This window comes from Elephantulus edwardii, unplaced genomic scaffold, assembly GCF_000299155.1.
Source record: "Elephantulus edwardii isolate Elephantulus edwardi_28Jun2011 unplaced genomic scaffold, EleEdw1.0 scaffold00144, whole genome shotgun sequence".
Taxonomy (NCBI): domain Eukaryota; kingdom Metazoa; phylum Chordata; class Mammalia; order Macroscelidea; family Macroscelididae; genus Elephantulus; species Elephantulus edwardii.
The window spans coordinates 7,423,830-7,438,011 of record NW_006399894.1 but is presented as its reverse complement, the minus strand read 5'-3'; the positions used below and the strand labels follow the sequence as shown (position 1 = coordinate 7,438,011).

Below are 14,182 nucleotides of genomic sequence, written 5' to 3'. Positions count from 1 at the left end.
CTCCTTGGAGGCAAGGGCTCTGAGCCTCTGTCTAACATACTTTGGACATGTTGTGAGGAGAGATTGGTCCTTGGAGAAGGACATCATGCTTGGCAGGGTGGAGGGACGGCGCAGGAGGGGAAGGCCCTCTATGAGGTGGATTGATTCAGTGACTGGGATAATCGGTATGCGAGTGTCAGAGACAGTGCGATTGGCACAGGACAGAGCAGAGTTTTGGGCTGCTGTACATAGGGTTGCTATGAGTCGTAAGCGACTCGACGGCACATAACAACAACAACAACCACCAGTTTAAAACTGAAAGACATAATAAAATATATAATTTATATTGAAGAATTGATGACAATATGAATTTTCATAACTATATTCTTCATTTATTAAGAAGTATATTTAACTTGGTATTTCATGTAAGTCTAGTGTATTAGATATAAAAATATAAATAGAATAATGAGCTCTTGGAATACAGTAGGAAAGAACTCCCATACATTGAATGGATTTATTCTACACAATAATCTTAAAGTAAAAAAAAAATTCATAAATTCAATAAGTGAATTAGCCTAGATAGAAAAATTATTTCATTCATTTTTCACATTCATTAAAAATATTTATTGTTTTAAGTACTAGGGATATAACAGTGAACATATAGATTTTGCATGGATCCTACATTCATGAAAATTACATGCTGTTGAGGATACAGAGAAATAAATAAATGAATATATTTTGTGATAAATGCTAAAAATGAACTTAAAAAATAAAGAATTAGGAAGTAGGTAGTGATGTAGTAGTTTGAATTTTTAAATATACTTAGGATAATACCTCATGAAGACTTAAAATATCTATTAGCAGAGATATGAATATTTTTGTAGTAAATAATACAGGTATTTACTAGAAGCATAGTGAATGTAAAGACCTTGAAGCAGAGGCACTATATTTCAGGAACACGAAAAAGTCCTATTTAACAAGAGCAGACCAAAAGATTGGTGGATATTAGAGATTTCATAAGAAGAGCTATTAGCTTTTGTGTTAATATGGAATCCCTAGGTGGTAAAAATGCTTAGCATACTTTACTGCTGGTCAAAAGATGAGAGGGGCTACCCTGAGGTACCTTGTAAGAAAAGCTTAATAATCTGTTCCTGAAAACTCACTCACTGAAAATCCTGTGTAGCCATAGTTCCACTTACACACAGGGCTGCTATGAGTCTGAATCAGCTTGATAACAGCTAGTTACTGCATTAAGACAAGAGTAGATGTGTTTGGACTACAATATTAGGTGAAAATATACTAAGAAATAATAAAAATATGTATACAATTTGAAGGTAATAATGAAATTGCTTATATGATAAGTGATAAGATGTGAAGAAGACAAAGTTGATTACAAAGGATATGATATCCAAGAAGATTACATGATTGTTGTTGTTAGGTGCTGTTGAGTTAAATTAAGAGCATAGTGACCCTGTGAACAACAGATCTGAGCCCTGTGCTGTCCTGTGCCATCTTTATAATTTCTGACACACTTGTGTCAGTCCATCTGGATGAGGGTCATCTTCTTGTTTCCAACCCTCCACCTTTCCAACCATGATGGTTCTTTCCCAAGAATAACCTCTCCTAACAACATACCCAAAGAGTGTGAAATGAATCTTGATTAGACAAAGACATTTAAAAGTTTTGTGACAGGTAATTTTAAAAGACATCATGAGTTTTCCGTTTGTCTACAAAAGCTATTCTAAGCACCTATGTTAATTTATATTCCTTTCTTCTTTCATAGTTCTTGCCAGTAGCTTCAGTCCCTATCGGGAAGGAAGATTCATAGAGAGGCGGCTGCGATCCTCATCAGAAGGAACTGCAGGGAGTAGCAGAATGATTGTGAAACCTAAAGATGGAAATATTGAAGACATTAATAGTCTAAGAAAGCAGAGGACAGGTTCCTCATCTTCAAAAATGAATAGCATGGTAAGTGCATACAGTAGTCTGCAGATAATAGAAGAGACATTTATTCTATACAGCTATATATTGGATGCATTGAGTCCTTGCAAGAAAATGAATGCATGCATAAGGATGCTCATCTCAACATATGAAGGGACAGTGGTCCCTATAGTTGACATCAAGGGTAATGCATGCAAATTTTCACGTCAGAAACTTATGGGTTACAACAGATGCACGGGGGAATAGCGCCCCCTACTGTCATGTTTGCTTTGATGGTAATCTTTGTACTCTCCATTTAGAATAAGACCTTGGTTGAATAAACTGAGAAAATGTTTTCCAGTGGTTGATCTTTGACCTTTGTATCGTATCGTATCATTTCATAGCATCTCTTCATCTTGCAAATACATTCATGCCAGTTCTAGCTTTAAACCCTGTAGCGGACCTGCTCACCTGTCTTCTGCAGTGTCCTACCATATGGGATGAGGATACTTTGAGGACCAAGGAGAAATAGTCTTCTCAAGTTCAAATACATTTCAGGTGGCTAACAGCCCAGAATGCCTTCCTTGTCCAAATGTCAAAGGCTGGACACTTTCTTTCAAGGCAAGGGTGGTGGCAGTAGATTATGCAACGGGGAACTATATCTGAGTTTAGACTTTTAGATCAAAGTGTCTAGCTGTGGAGGTGTGAAATGTCCTCACTGAGTAAAACAGTATCAGAAGGAAGACTGCAACATGAGGGGCCCAACCCTCGTATTATTGTTAGATGATGTCAAATTGGCTCCAGCTTATAACAGAACAGTACCTGGTCCTTAGGCTTCATAAGTGTTAGTTTAACTTTGCCTTATGAATTCACTTTCCCAATATCCTTTTAAAACAGTGCCTTTGACTTCTAATACTTAACATGATTTTTCTTTAAAAATAAATGAAATAGTTGCCTACCCTAATAATGGGCATATGTTGTTGAAATGATAGAAAGTAAGTAACTTGAGATATTGCCTTGTATTTTAGAAATTTCAAAACCAAAATAAAAATTACTTCTGTTGACTAGATTCCTCAGAGAAAGTAGTACAACAGTTTATGGAGTTTCCAGGATTGTAAATTTTCACAGAAATAGATGGCTTTGTGTTTCTTCTATGCAACAGTTAAGGGGTTTGAACCACTGATGGTAGTTAGAAGCAAAACAATTTAACCATGTTCCTCATATTTTAAATAAATGAATTTTAAATTAAAATAATCAAGTCATCACATCTGATAATTGTGTCATAAAAAAACCTTATACTAGAGACTTTGAGTTTTATGCTAGTGAGTGGTGTTTGAGTCAAATCATTAGTTTTGTTTGGTTAGATTTAATCTTAGGCCAATAAATAACTGTAAAACAACAGTTGTTTATTCAAAAAAATGTGTTCAGTGTGTGTTTGTGTGAGTGTATGCAGGGTGTGTTTGTGTGAGTGTGTACTTTATGTTACTTTTTTGTCCTTTTGTGCCTTGACATGCTGTAAAACTATACATGTTATATGAATAACCTTTTATTTTTATAGTTATTAAAACATGCTAAAATAGTTGACATTTTTGTAGAATTAAAATTTATAGATGAAGGATTATTAAATCTCCATTATATCATAGTAAAAAGGTATTTATTAATTATCTTCTCATTGCTGTTCTCATTGGAATCGACTCATAGATGACCCTCCATTGGGTCTCCAAGGGTGTAAATCAGAAGAGAAGAGATTGCCCATTCTCTCCTAAGTTACTGTTGATAGATTCAAAGAGAGCTGTGGCTTTTGAGTTGGAAGCACAATTCCATATGAACTATGCCACTGCTGTTGTTGTGAACTGTACAATCAGAACCGACCCGTAGCTGACTCTCCAGCAGGTTTTCAGAAGCAGTTACTTGCACAGGAAGAGATTGCCCATCCTTCTCTTGTGGAGTAGTTGGTAGCCTTGAACCTTCAGGATTTCAGCATAGCTTCTTGCCCCTAGACTTCCACATTTACTACTGTTATATAGAATTTAGTAAACTTGGCCAAAGTTGAACTTTTGTGTATTCTTTTATATCTCATGTTTCTCGTACTACTTAATATAATTGGATACCTTTAAAATTACTGTTTAGTAATCAAAATTCAAGATTTGAAATTGACCAATCTAAAAAACACATAAACCAACCAATCCAAAATCTAGCTTCATTATTTTATTTGTGGCATATAAAAAATATTTCAAAAACCTTGATCTGCAGTAAAGTATATGTACCACTAGATGGCAGGAAAATACCTTTGCCGCTGTTGAACTGTGTCAAGGTTTGAAGAGAAATTTGGTGCAACAGTTACACATCTTCACTGGATTTACTGATAAAACAATGTAAGAAAAAAATGCCAATGTATTATAATTTTCCCATTAAATAATTTTTAAAAAGCACTTTGTAATTTCTGTTTTCATTTACAATTTGTATCTAATATTTCAGTTAGCTTAATGATTCAGTAATTTAAGTCTGGAGGGTCAAGAAAAGAAAGAAAAAGAACTGTTTAAAAGGAAAATATTATTAGAAATTATATGTATGGAAAGCTCTCAGAATGAGAGATACATTGGAAAGAGAACTGGGGGGAGAGCGAGGTAATTGTGTAACAATGAATGAATATATAAACACACACACACAAATGTAAACAGTGGGAAGGGGGAAGGCAAGGAGAGGGAGTAAAAATGTGCAACAATGGATGAATAAAAATCTAACTTTTCTGTAAACTTTTGTTAAAATCACAATTAAAATAAAAAAAATTACTTAAAGAAAAAAGAGGAAGAACCTGTACCAGGTAGATTTATATGGTGACTGCTGCACTGTGCTTTACTTTGTCAGGAAGTGTGAAGATGGCACATAATAGGACAAGATTCAGATCTTTGCTTCATAGGGTCATTACGAGTCATATCCAACTCAAGAGCACTTAACAACAATAAGATATTTTAAATGCATAAAATATATTCTTTAACTCATAGTAGAATGCAGAGATCTGGTGTTGCATTGCCAACCCAAAAGCAAAAAAAAAAGCATCAAAAGCCTTTCGAAAGAAGGTACCCTAGTAAGAAGAAGTCTTATTTCCAGAAAAAGTGTTACAAAATGTTTGACCAACCTCATAAAAATATAGAGCCCTACTGGTTTAATGGGTAAGGAGTTGCACTGCTAACTCAAAGGCAGATGATTAGAATCCACCAGCTGCTGCGTGAAAGAAGGACAGTTTCCTCCCCTTAGATTTATAGGTTCTGAAAATCCACTGTAGGGTCAGCTGTAAGTCAGTTCTGACTTGACAAAGCATAACAAAACAACAACAGTCACCATAATTCAGAACATAACCTATGAGTGTGTCTGGATTTGCTAAGGACTGTTATCAAAGTCTTTACTGAGGGATATTTCATGTTAGAAATATACCAAACAAGAGATTCTATACATAGAAAGTAGCTGACTCTTCCTTAGAGGGGATGAACTGTATGAAGTTTGTGGAGTGTGTGACTCTGTTTATTTGTTGTTATTGTTGTTGTTAAGTGTCGTCGAGTTGCAGGCGACTCATAGTGACCCTATGAAGGAGAGTCCTCGATGCTTGGGTGCCTTTCATCCTCTCTCTCCAGGTTCATAGGGTTTCCAGAGGCAAGCTATTATGGAAGCAGATGCCACTCCTCCTTCCATGCTTGTTTAATCGGGGAGCTCCACCCCACTCTCAGTCCTCTGAATTTCTGAAAGGTCCACTCAAATGAACTGGATATCCCACAATTCCAAGGATTTTATTTACTTTTAATGTGCAACAATCTGAAAAAAGAGAGGGCACTGTTTTAGCTCTTTAAACAACAGTAACTCAAAAGAAATTGAAAATTCCTTGAACTTAATACAAGAAGACAAAAGGTATCTGGAAAAATTTGATAAGCATTGACATTTATTTTGTATTTTTTTAAGGTTACAGTAAGTAAAAACTCCCTTAAATTGCTTATAACGAGTCATTTTATATTTCTCTTCTGTCGTTCATTATCATTGAGTCATAACTGACTCTCCAGCAAATTTTCAGTGGCTATAAGTCAAGTGGGAGGAAATTACCCACCTTTCTCTCAAAGAACAGCTGGTGAATATGAACCACATTTTGGTTTTAGACTAACTCCCTACCTATTAGACCACCAGAGCCCAAGAATCTTATTAGGAACATTTTGGCAACACTTTTGCTAACATTTTTTTTCTGAAATTGGACTTTTTTTCTTTCCAGGTACTTTCCTTCCAAAGTATATTCCTGGATATACATAAGCAATTTGTTGTGGTTTCTCTAAGAAGTCCAGTTCCAAACAGTTACAAGATTATCTAACTCCAGATGAGATTAGCATATTATATATGCTAGGGGGGAAAAGTACACAACCATTTTAGTCAAGATAAGTAAGACTTCATGATAATAATAACCTCCAAATCTTAGTATATTTTGTAATATTCTTTTATGCTACTTATTTGTAGTGGAAGCATTTGGAGTTCTGTCTGTTTCTCTCTTAAGTTCTGTCTGTTTCTCTCTTAAGTTTTTGTACCAGCTTCCACCACAATCAATGTCTCCCACTATTTTAAAAAGAAAAACAGTACCTGAGTCTCTGATTCTTGAGAGAAAATGCTCTCCCACAGCAGAGTCTCACTGGATTTCCACTCAAAGATTGTTGGCAAGATATAGTCACGTAACCCGAACTAGTTGCAAAAGCAGTTAAAAGTATGTGTCTTCCTTGTGTCTGGAAGATGTTGCTTGACTCAGGAAGGTTTGGTGAACAGTTGTTGTTGTTATGTGCCATCGAGTCTCTTGCGACTCATAGTGACCCTAATGTACAAGAGCCCTAGATGCTGCTCTATCCTGTGCCAACCTTGCCATCTCTGATACACTCATTCCCAGCATCACAATCACAGAGTCGATCCATCTCATTGAGGGTCTTCCTCTCCTGTGCCATCCCTCCACTCTCCCAAACATGATGTCCCTCTCCAAGGACCAGTCCCTCCTTGCAACATGCCCAAAGTATGTCAGACGAAGGTTCAGAACCTTTGACTCCATGGAGCAGTGCAGCTTCACCTTCTCCAGGACAAACCTGTTTATTCTCCTAGCAGTCCATGGTATATTCAACACTCTTCTCCAGCACCACAGCTCAAAGGTATCAATTCTCTTTCTGTCATCCCTAGTCACTATCCAGCTCTCTGATGCAAAGCACATAATTGCAAAGACTATAGCCCGGATCAGGCACACCTTAGTCTCCAGACTGACATTGTTGCTCTTCAGTACTCTTGACGGGTCTCTCAACAGGTGACTTTTCCAGTGCAATTTGTCTCTTTATTTCATGGCTGCTTTTACCAAGAGTGTTGACTGTGGAGCCAACCAAACTAAAACTGTCAACTATCTCAATCTCTAGTGACTATTAAAACCCCAAATATTTCATTGTATGTTAGTTAATTCAGTTCGCTATGATTTCCTACTTATTTCTGCCTTATTGTTCATCCACAGTCCTTTAAAGAGCCTTGAGTTTGTTTTTCACATTGTACAGGTTGCTATAAGCAAAAAAGGTCTCTGAAATGAAATATTTAATAATCAAGAGTTGTGTCTTCTTAGTTTTGCTCCCGTCCTGGTTTTTTAGACATATATGTTATTTATATTTTTTCCTTGTTGTGTGCTGTCAAATAGGATCTGTCTGGCACAGGAGGAGATTGCTCTCCTCCTCTCCAGTGGAGCACCTGGTGGATACAAACTGCATTCCTTTGGGATTGCGGAGCAGATTCTTGCCACTAGGCCACCAGAGCTCCCTCTTAGACATATAAACTTAAATTAAATAAGTTGTCTTTTGCATTTGACTCAATTTCTGGGAATCCAGAATTTTTGAAATATTTTTCTTTCATTAAATTAATAGGTTGGTTTGGAAAGTTCAAATATCTTTAGATTGCTTACCAAATGCAACCACAAATTTACCCTAAATACTTTCTGCTGAATGATTCTGACAAGATTCATCTATGGACATTTTTACCCTGATACAGCATAATTTCCCTTTTTGCAGTTTGGCATCTTTCTGCTTTTATGCGGAACTGTGAATACTATAGTTAAACATAAACTTCTAGAATTTTTTCTTTTTGTAAGAACAGACCAGATATAAATTTGAAAAGACTAGAAGAAAAGGAAAATGTTAACTTGTAGATAATCAGTATTCCCTGTTATATTTTAGTTCTGTGGAATCCAAAATTAATTCTTACTGACAACTGTTGTTGTTGTTAAGTGCCATCGAGTCACAGGCAACTCATAGCGACCCTATGAAGGAGAGTCCTCAACGCTTGGGTGCCTTTCATCCTTTCTCCAGGTTCATACGGTTTCCGGAGGCAAGCTATTATGGTAGTGGACGCCACTCCTCCTTCCACGCTTGTTTTATCGGGGAGCTCCACCCCACTCCCTGTCCACATTGGGTAGCCAACCATTAACGCATTTGACACATCCGTGTCACAGTGTTCAGCCTTACAGCAACCACAAGTGACCAGGGCACGGCAACTTGTACACCAGGGCTATATAACCTAGACGAATGTCTGAATAAAACCAATGAAAGACTGGCCTGACAATAGTTGAAAATAAAAAACAAAATAAAAAAAATAAAAACAAACCAAAAACCCATCCTCCAAAAAGCATGAACTTTGCTGTCTGCTCACTTTTGATGGCATGCTGTGTCTGAATTTACTATTTTCTCCTCTATTGCACATCTTTTCCCTGTAGAGCAGCTAGTGGATTTCAACCATGTACCTTTGGGTTGGCAGTGCAGCTTCTTAATCGCTAGACTAACAGAGTTCCTTATAAATACATATTAAGACCCTCTAAGGTAGTGTCTTAAGATGAAAGAGTGAGTTCTTTGGTATTTTAGAGTTCTAGATTGAGAGATAGGAATAATGAACATAAAAATGTTAGTAAAATAGTCAACCATGTTGACCTCCTAATATTCAGAACACATATATTCAGAATAATTCAAAACTTGCTTGAATTAGATTGTGACCATACGAATAAAAAAAGAGGAGGAAAAAACAAACACATGAACTGCAGTCTCCCTAATTTTTATGTTATATATTCAGTTACAAAACCCTATCAAATCTGTAAGGAATCTCTGATGGCTTAATGGTAAGAAATGGGGCTGCTGAGACACAAGATCTGAATTCACCATCTGTTACACAAGAGAAAGATGAGCAGTTATGCCTAATGAGATTTACTACCTCCGTAAACCCAGTCAAGGTCAGCTATGAGTCAATTTGGACTTGATAATACCTAACAACATTAAATGTATACTTTGCTTCCTGGTGTCTTTCATTCCTTTTTACCACTGTATCTTTAGCTGCTTTCCCTGAGGAGGGATTCTGAGAGACTGTGTGATACTAAGATACAAAAGAAATTACAGTCTGAATAGCTAAAGATTCTGTTATGAAACACTTCTATTCTCCAAAGCAGAAGAGTTCTGTAGGCCTTGTTTGATGTGTGCACCATCGTATTTTCTCCAGCCCAAAATTAAGAGCAAAGACCAGCAGATACAATTCAGTAAATTTCTCTGTGTTATTTTGAAGTTCTTATTGAGATCTACAAACACTTGAAAATTTTAATTGCTTTTGGGGGATTAAAATAATGATTCCAACTTCTGGTATAAGTCATGTTTAATGGAATTAAAGGGAGTATCATTGCATGCTGCACTGGATATTTAATGAGAAAAGGAAGTCATTCATATTTTCATGGAAATGGAATCACACAAATCATTCTTCACAATCCTTTATAAATTTTAAGAAGAAGAGTCACAGATATCACTCATTAAACATGTAATTACATTTTTGGTTAGCTGGAATATTAATTTAAGATTGATAGCCCTGATCCATAGTGCCTCTATTGATTTTTCTAGTGAATAATAATTTCCTCTTAATGCTATTCACATCTGTGGCACCTACTATATACTTATTTTAATGCATCTCCTTTTATTTACTACATTGTAGGTTCATAAAAAAATAGGATTTTTGCATGTTAGAATTCTTATAGTATAATATATAGTGCCTAGTACAGTCTCACCCCAGCAACAAAAGCAAATTTCAACAGGACAGCAAACAGCAAATGCTGATGAGGATGAGGAGAGATCTGAACCCTCACACACTGCTGGTGGGAAGGTAAAATGGTTAAACACACTATGGAAGGCAGCCTGGCACTTGATCAGAAAGTTGGAAATAGAAGTACCATTTGACCCATCTATCCCACTACTGGCTTTCAAACTGTATTCCAGCCCCATACTTCTGACCAAATGTGTTTTCAAATAGGCTGAATCACATCATCTCACACCTGTCCATTTGCTGTATTTAGGTAACTCATGATTGCTGTGATGCTAAACACTGTGACACTGATGTGTCAAATGAGATAATGGTTACCCATGGTGGATAGTGTTTGGTGGAGCTCCCCAATAAAAACAACCTTGGAAGCAGGTGTGGCATCTACTTCCGAAATAGCTTGCCTCTGGTAAACCTATGAACTCAGAGAAATGATGAAATTTATACAAGTTGTTTAAGTCATTTGTTCATAGGGTCACTGTGAGTTATCTACAGTTCAATGGCACTTAACAACAATTGCTTCCCTTCTCCTTCTATCCTCCTTGGTCATTGTCCAACTCTCTGATGCATAACAAGTGATTGCGAAGTCCATGGCCTGTATCAGACGCACCTTAGTCTCCAAAGAGATACCATTGCTCTTCAGCACTTTGGAGAGGTCCCTAACAGCAGACTTTCCCATGGCAATGTGCCTTTTAATTTCCTGGCTACTGGTGCCAAGACTGTTGACTATGGAGCCAAGCAAACTAAAGCTGTGTGCAATCTCAATCTCTTCACCATCCATCCTGATGCTGCCAATTGGTCCAGTGGTGAGAATCTTTGTCTTCTTGACATTGAGCCTCAATCCATATTGTAGGCTGCAGTCCTTGACACTCTGCAGCAGGCACTTCAGGTCCTCCTCAGTTTCAGCAAGCAGGGTTGTGTCATCCGCATAATGCAGATTGTTGATAAATCGTCCACCAATCTTGACCCCACATTTCTCCCCTTAATTCAGATTTGTCAGTGATTCTTACGTCTTCTCTTTTTGTTGTCCAGATTTCTTATATAAATGTAGTGATTGAATATCCCATGTCGTCTAAGGATAAGTAAAGGCACATAAATAGCTTTTTTCTTGTTGCTGTTCCAGAAGCAGAACAAAAGTTTAAGCAAAATGAGTCCAAATAATTTCTCCAGTGAACTATCACAGCTCTTCAACTTTGAACTGGAAATCAGGCTGGCAATTGCATGTTCCTGGAGCTGTAAAGCCATTTCTCTAACATTATATTGAGGTTTTATGCAGTTACTTTATCTTCCAGAGGTTTTCATATCACCAAATAGAATTGTACGAAATAGAACTCACAGTCAGTGGAATGAACTGTGGTTACCTTTATTGCCCCCTCCACCTCTGGTCGTTTCTCCAACACTTCTAAACTTCTCCTCACTTCCCTATAGAGTTAAAAGAAAATATGACTATAAACAAACAGCTTCATACTATAATTTCAGATTTTAAAAAGCAGATACATTAGGTATTCTACTAATTTCCTGATGTGGATTTCCTCTATATTTAAATATTTATTTACATTTTGGTTTTATTGTGCATTAGTTTCATACTTATAAGAAAGTTGGAATCATTGTATAACTAATTCTCATTGCCTACATCTATATTCACTAAATGTTAACAGCTTGCTGCTTTTTTGTCTCCCTTTCTTACTTTTTCTCTCTCTGGTACCACCATCCTTACACAAATTCTCCTGAAACCTGTGGGAGATAGTTAAAATCTGATGACCCTTTGCTGAGTTGTATTTTTTAGTTTTAAAGGTTTTAAATGATAAGTTTAATGGAGGCTTGAAGAGATGGAGTGATAATAGAGCAATGGTAATTTTATAAAAAATATATATCAACGATTATATAAAACACAGAATACATCTATAAAACATGATGTATGTATATGGATGATTTGTGCAAACCTACAAAAAAATTAAAAAAAGAATGAAAGTGTTCTTTTGCATCACAGAATAAATATTATTAGTTAGGCTAATATATATTAATATACTTTAGGCTAATATATATTAATAGTACTCACACATACTCATGAATATTTCTTGAATATGTAGATGAGATTGGCCTAGTGATCCAAGGATCCCTGGTACCTTACAAATGAACACACCTGAAGGTGTAAGTCTGTATATACACGGTATTCCCTCAACTATACGAAGTCTATACGATGTTGCAGGATAAAACAAGATTAAATCTGTTGTTAATTGGATTGCTAAATGTACAAAAATGATGGTAAGTATAGAACAGAGTTCTGTACAGAAATGATGTTAGTCATAGAACAGATTTTAGGTATTTTGTGTAGAACTTACTCTCAGTTGTATTTGACTTGATAACATTTAAGCACTTCTAAGTGAACCTAGTCCTGTTACTTGTTGTGATTCTGAACCTTGTGCCATTGGGGTATCAAATACCAGAATGGCTTCCCAATGTGAACAGTGTTTGGTGGAGCTCCCAGTTGTAAAACAGGTTTGGAAGCAGGAGTGGCATCCACTTCCTAAAACCATATGTTTCTGGAAACTCTATGGAAACTCTATGAACTTGGTGAAATGAGGACATTTATGGAAAGGTATTAGGTCTTTTGTTTAGAGAGTTGCTTTGAGTTGCCCTTGACTGGACAGCAGTCAACAACACCAAATCAGTTTGATGGTACCTAACAATAACAACTGTACAGTAGACATTAGTCTACTTATCTGTGACAATTATGCAATGCTTGTAAGCAATAATGCCTGACAAAAAAAAAAACCCAAAACTAAACAAATAAACTCATAGCTTTGTAACAAAATAAGGAAACCACAAAACTAAAGAAAATTAAAACATAGATAAAAAGAAATCAGCAAAGGTAAGAAAATTTTGCTCTTTGGAATCCAAAATGTTGCATACTTATCCTCCAGATTGTAGAATGGAGGTATAGTTTAATTGTATCTGGCGCACACATACGCTTGAATATCTTATTAGTTCCTTCAAAACTGTCAAGTATAATTTTTCAAAGTTTTAAAACATGACTTCATACAAATACAGATTGGACAGGAATCAAAATTTACCCAACTCATTAATTAATAAGATGATTGATGTTCAAGATGGTAAAATGAATTCAAAGAACATTTGAGGAACTGAGCATTTATAGCAATTTAGTTTAAAAAGTGTTAAAATAAATTTTCAATACTGAAGTAAAACTACTTAACTGTTCTGTAGGACAAAAATACATTAACTAGACAAAGAAAACCTGTATTTCTTTAGAAGATGCAAATCTATAATATTGAGTCTATTGAATAATATAATATTCTTTATTGAGTCTGGGTCCTTATTAACAGTGAATTAGTAAAATCAAACAATAGAACAGTCCCTTACAAAATGAAATTTTTCATGTAGACCTTTTAAAAAAAATGTTTCAGTGTTGTTTCAGAAAAATCTACCTCTATAAATTCATTTCTCAGTTTTGGATAATAGTTCTAAAGTTTCATGCACTACCCCAAGGTAAATCAAATTGAATACAAGAGACCAGCTGTTTACAACTAGTAGAATATATGAATTATTGTGTTAATACAAGTTATGTAAGAATAGAATGTTAGTAGCATCTGACCTCTTCTGACCTCACACGGGGAAGGAGAGTGTTAAGATGATCATAGATTAAAGCTGATTTCCTCAGGAGGTGGTGGTTGTTATGTGCCAGTGAGTCAACTATGACTCATATTGACCCTAAGGACAAAGACTCTTCACTTTACCCTATATCCTGAGCCAACCTTACCATCTCTGACACACCTGCCCCATTGCCACAGTCACTGTGTTAATCCATCTCATTTAGGGTATTCCTCTCCTGTGCTGACCTGGTACTCTTCCAGGCATGATGTCCTTCTCCAATGATTGGTCCTTCCTGGAAACAAGCCGAGAAAATACACGAGACAGAATTTAAAAATCCTTGCCTCCAAGGAGCAATCTGATTTAACGCTCTCAAGGGAAGACCTGTTTATTCTCTTTATGTGGTATGTTCAGTAGTTTTCTCTAGCACCACAACTCAAGAGTTCTGGTGGCCTAGTGGAAAGAAGCTGTGCTGCAATTCCGAAGGCACATAGTTTGAGGGCACCAGCTGCTCTGCGAGAGAAGGATGGGCAATCTTCTTCCAGATGATTAACTCCCTTTGAAA

At 36.3% G+C, this 14,182-nt stretch overlaps 1 protein-coding gene across 2 annotated transcripts in view; it reads left to right on the top strand.

Moving 5' to 3' along the window:
• The window catches only part of CCSER1 (coiled-coil serine-rich protein 1), a 1,860,678-nt gene that overhangs the window by 11,351 nt on the left and 1,835,145 nt on the right, over positions 1 to 14,182 (top strand). For both annotated transcript variants that reach the window (XM_006894481.1, XM_006894482.1), the window contains exon 2: positions 1,763 to 1,947. In XM_006894481.1, coding sequence (XP_006894543.1) covers positions 1,763 to 1,947 — 185 coding nt within the window. The remainder of the gene's footprint in view (positions 1 to 1,762; positions 1,948 to 14,182) is intronic.